At 40.8% G+C, this 5,000-nt stretch overlaps 1 protein-coding gene across 2 annotated transcripts in view; it reads left to right on the top strand.

Moving 5' to 3' along the window:
* Window positions 1-1,617: 1,617 nt before the first annotated feature.
* ube2d1b (ubiquitin-conjugating enzyme E2D 1b) overlaps window positions 1,618-5,000 on the top strand; it is a 3,423-nt gene continuing 40 nt past the window's right edge. Inside the window, exons 1-7 of one of the 2 annotated variants that reach the window (XM_027009453.2) lie at window positions 1,618-1,802; window positions 3,421-3,484; window positions 3,578-3,609; window positions 3,841-3,918; window positions 4,010-4,115; window positions 4,211-4,304; window positions 4,457-5,000. The exon at window positions 4,457-5,000 is cut by the window's right edge and continues 40 nt beyond it. In XM_027009453.2, coding sequence (XP_026865254.1) covers window positions 1,779-1,802; window positions 3,421-3,484; window positions 3,578-3,609; window positions 3,841-3,918; window positions 4,010-4,115; window positions 4,211-4,304; window positions 4,457-4,502 — 444 coding nt within the window. In that variant the 5' untranslated portion in view covers window positions 1,618-1,778 and the 3' untranslated portion in view covers window positions 4,503-5,000. Of the gene's footprint in view, window positions 1,803-1,822; window positions 2,758-3,420; window positions 3,485-3,577; window positions 3,610-3,840; window positions 3,919-4,009; window positions 4,116-4,210; window positions 4,305-4,456 lie in introns of those variants that run through there. The other variant, XM_027009454.2, reaches the window with a different exon arrangement.

The raw sequence follows: 5,000 nt of genomic DNA, 5'->3' as shown, positions 1-5,000 counted from the left end.
GGGGCTCAAACCCAGGTCAGATAGGTGACGACATCTGAGTGAGGCACCATGCTTTAATAATGGTGGGCCTGTGTGCAGAACAGTTAGATATTAGAACAGGTAAAACAAGAGAAGTAAAAAAACTAAAGGGGGGAGTTGAACCCCAGCCACTTTGTTGCGAGGCAAACAAGCTCCTGCTAGAATGCGGCAACATTTTTACCAAAGACCCAGCACTGAGTGACTGGGTCACTGGGCTTATATAGACCTAGCCCAGCTGTGGGCATCAAGCCTGATTGGTAGCGTGCCTGACTCGAGGCCTCCCCCTGGTGGCCGGAGAGAGCCTTGACCTGGAGCCATCCCTTACAATATACACTGCCTGGCCAAAAAGAAATGTCACACGCTCTGATATTTCGTTGGACCGTCTTTAGCTTTGATTATAGCACGCATTCGCTGTGGCATTGTTCCCACAAGCTTCTGCAATGTCACAACATTTATTTCTGTCGAGAGTTGCATTAATCTTTCCCCAAGATCTTGTATTGATTATGGGACATTTGGACCACTGCGCAAAGTCTTCTCTAGCACTTCCCAAAGATTCTCAATGGGGTTCAGGTCTGGACTCTGTGGTGGCCAATCCAAGTGTGAAAATGATGTCTCATGCTCCCTGAACCACTCTTTCACAATTTGAGCCCGATGAATCCTGGCATTGTCATTTTGGAATATGCCTGTGCCATCAGGGAAGAAAAAACCCATTGATGGAATAACCTGGTCGTTCAGTATATTCAGGTAGTCAGCCGACCTCATTCTTTGGGCACGTAATGTTGCTGAACCTAGACCTGACCAACTGCAGCAACCCCAGATCATAGCACTGCCCTCACAGGCTTGTACGGTAGGCACTAGGCACTTCAGCCATCTCTCTTCTTACCCTCATGCACCCATCACTCTGAAACAGGGTAAATCTGGACTCACCAGATCATGTGACCTTCTTCCATTGCTCCAGAGTCCAATCTTTATGCTCCCTAGCAAATTTAAGCCGTTTTTGCCGGTTAGCCTCACTGACAAGTGGTTTTCTTAAGGCTACACAGCTGTTAAGTCCCAATCCCTTGAGTTCCCTTTGCATTGTGTGTGTGGAAATGCTCTTACTTTCACTATTTAACATATCCCTGAGTTCTACTGTTGTTTTTCTACGATTTGATTTCACCACACGTTTAAGTGATTGCCGATCACGATCATTCAAGATTTTTCCCCACCCAGATTCTTTCCTCGAAGATGATGTTTCCCCACTGTGCTTCCACTTTTTAATAATGCGTTGGACAGTTCTTTAACAGATTTTAATAGTTTCAGCAATCTCATTAGATGTTTTCTCTGCTTGATGCATTGCCAATAATTTGACTCTTCTGAAACAGATTAACATATTTTCCATGACCACAGGATGTCTTTGGACATGGTTGTTTAACAAATTAGAAACTACCCACTGCATCAGTTAGGGTTAAATAACTTGTTGCCAGCTGAAGCATAATCACCCATGCAGTAATTATCAAACGGTAGGCTCTTACAACGAATCTGCTACTAATGAATACTCGGTTTGTTGGGGAAATAGGCTTTTATTTTGATTTTTGGAAACTCCTGATACAGGAAGTCAAAGTTGCGTCAAGGTTCTCATTCATGTTAGCTACACTAGCATCTCTCAGGGAAATAGACAGTGTTGTTGGCTCTTACATAGCAATAATCTTGGACAGGCGTCAGTAGTCCGCCTAGCTGGATATCCCGCATACTAGGAGCGACAGACACAGACAGGTATTATGGCATTAAAGAGAATACAGAAGGTAAGTGTTGTTTGGGGGATGTTCAGTAACCCTCCTAGCTAACCAAGCTAACTGGCTACTTCAATCTCGGTAGGTAGCGAGGTTCATTAGACGGACAGCGTTTAGTTCTCTGATGTCACCTTTAGAGAAAGATGGCCAACATCCTGAACTATTTTGGAGAGAAATAACCCATGTTATTTATGTTAGAACTGTTCAGCAGCATGGTGTTATTTATATTTGAAGGCATAAATGGGAGTGCCGCGTTAGCGCTCTTAGCTAAGCTAGCCTGAGACTGCGCTAGTCTCAGCGATCAACTCAACTGTCAACATTGCGTCGTGTCATTTAGGTAGCTCGTTATTCTAAACATCGTTTAGGTCATTGGTTACGGTGGCTATTGTGCTTTGTCATCATGTAGAGGAACCACTGCACAGTCTGTGTAGGCAGCCCAGGTCACGTTAGCTAGGTTGGCTAACGTTTTTGTATTAGCACGCTAGCTAACACCTGCCCTCAGAGTCAGCTTTTAGCTTTAGCTTGGTTAGCTGGGTTTAGCTTGTTAGCTAATGCTAGCCTGTATTTGGATTAGTTGCCAGCTTGTCAGTTTTAGATAGCTATGTTAGCTGGCGAAGTCTAATATTTTGGTGAGCACAACGTCAACAACAGTAGCTAAACAGTGAGTTAAAAAGCTACAATGAAAGTGCAGCTAATTCAGAAGGCCTGCCTAACCGAACTGTGGCTAGATACAGCTCCGAGTCTCCCTTCCTTACATCCGTGTGTATTTGGAGAGAGCCATGCTAAACAAAGACACGAGTAAGCTAGCTCGGGTTATACAGCACGGCTCAGCTGGACACGGGCGCTCGGTTTGGACTCGCAGCTGTCGCGCTGTTCTGTGTGGCTGGACTGAGCCGGCGGTTACTGGGGTGTGTGACTTTCTCCGAGTCTCTGCTGTTTCCTAACACCAAACATGGTGATTCAACAGGTACCACAACACTCCTATTTTGTCAGTTTGCTGTGTGACTAAACAAGTTTGGAAGTTCTGAGGTTGCGCAATGTTTTGTAAGCTTCCCGTGACGTTTACCACAACACCACCTCGAAAATGACCAAAAAAACTGACCTACATTACTACTGCAGTTATGTACTGTGGTCCTAAATTACTACTGCAGTAATGTACTGTAGACCTACATTACTACTGCAGTTATGTAGGTCCACAATACATAACTGCAATAGTAATGTACTGTGGTCCTACATTTCTACTGCAATTATGTAGGTTTACAGTACTGTGCTGTTTCATGTCTTTCAATGTTGAGGGCTTTATAGTTGACTGGTGAGTGGTCTCTGTCTCATCAATATGGCCAGTGCTGTGGTTCTTAGTGACAGGAATTCCTCTATATGCCTTTCACATCACAGTTCTAAAATTCTGCTCTCCTATATGCTTTTAAACAAAGCATAGTATAAAATGCATAACAATGAACTGTTATACAACATATTTAAAGTATGCACTTTCACTAAGGGAAATCTAGGCTATGAGGGTACTTATAGTGGGTTTTTTAAACCACTATCAGCATTGATTTTCTTGTAAACACTGGATTCCATGTTCGTTCCAAACAGCAACTTAGTTTTTTTTTTTTTTATTATCATTCAGGAGCTTCAAGATTTGCAAAGGGACCCACCTGCACAGTGCTCTGCTGGACCTGTGGGGGATGACTGTAGGTCTATTGAAATTCGTTAAGAAATGTCATTGTTTTGGCCATACCAGATGTATACGTCCCTTCACTGTCCCCTCTCCCATTGATTTACAGTGTTTCACTGGCAGGCAACAATAATGGGACCTGTAAGTATTTTTTTCCGTTTAGAGTAAAACTGAGGTTTTTAATTTTGTTCTAATATAAAGAAAATAAAATTCATATTTAATTATATGAAGATTTCTATCCCCCATAGTGGTCGCTGTATATAAAAGCACATTACTAATGATTTATTATTTTCAAAGGTTTTATATCACAGTAACGCATTGTAGCAGTGCCAGGATACTAGTAATGTAGCGTCTTCCTTCCGTCTCTCACAGAGTGATAGTGCATACCAAGGTGGGGTCTTCTTTCTTACTATCCACTTTCCCACAGACTACCCCTTCAAACCACCAAAGGTGAGGAGGATCATCTGACACTCCTTTTACATTACGTTCTACCCAGCGCTTGTGTGAAGGCATTGTTCTGACATGATTCTGCTTTTAACAGGTAGCGTTTACAACAAAAATTTATCATCCAAACATAAACAGTAATGGAAGTATTTGCTTGGACATCTTGAGGTCACAGTGGTCCCCAGCATTAACAGTTTCAAAAGGTACAGGTACTCAGAGTAGTTTTCATTACTGTTTTACTGACACAACTACAAGTGGGATATTTGTCTAATCTTGTATTTCTGTTTTAACGTTTTAGTTTTATTGTCCATATGCTCATTGCTTTGTGACCCAAACCCGGATGACCCCCTAGTCCCAGACATAGCACACATCTACAAATCAGACAAAGAAAAGTAAGTATACTACTTGCAGTATGTTCTGTCATTTTTCAAAATGTTACTCATATTAATTATATTTAATAATTTAATTATTTTAATTTAAAACAATTATAATTGAATGTCAAGATAAATGTTTTTGATTGAGAGGACTTCTAATTTGTTTTTAGATACAACAGACTAGCAAGAGAATGGACCCAAAAGTATGCAATGTGAAGACTTAATGGACATTTTTTAAGTCACAAATCACTGTAAATTCTAGTATCTAAAAAGTACTTAGGTTATATTATTAAACACCTTGTACTGTTAATATTTTCCATCTGCAATGACCAATTATAATAGCTGAACTAGTATTCTGGAGGGGGCTGTGCTTTGCACAAGCGTGATGAAGCGGTTGCTAATGTAGCGCGTTTGGTCATGCCCCCTAAAACGGTGTTGGGCACTTTGTGTTTTCTTGTTATATAAATCCTATTTAAGATTGGCATGAAGTTATACAACTGTAGTTACCTCGACAGAGGGAAATCAAGCAGTTTTATTGTGTCTCTCATTCAATTGATTACATTTTCTTTACATATTTTATTGTATAGTTAAACACAACTATACTGAATTATTTTTTTTTTCCATTAAAAGTTTTTGAAAAAGTATGCATATGTGATTGTTCTCTTTTTAAAATCTTATTGTTTCCATTACACACACAAATTTAGATATTGGGCT

This window comes from Electrophorus electricus, chromosome 14, assembly GCF_013358815.1.
Source record: "Electrophorus electricus isolate fEleEle1 chromosome 14, fEleEle1.pri, whole genome shotgun sequence".
In the NCBI taxonomy this organism is placed as follows: domain Eukaryota; kingdom Metazoa; phylum Chordata; class Actinopteri; order Gymnotiformes; family Gymnotidae; genus Electrophorus; species Electrophorus electricus.
The sequence above is the reverse complement of the archived record's forward strand: the minus strand, read 5'-3'. Positions and strand labels throughout refer to the sequence as shown.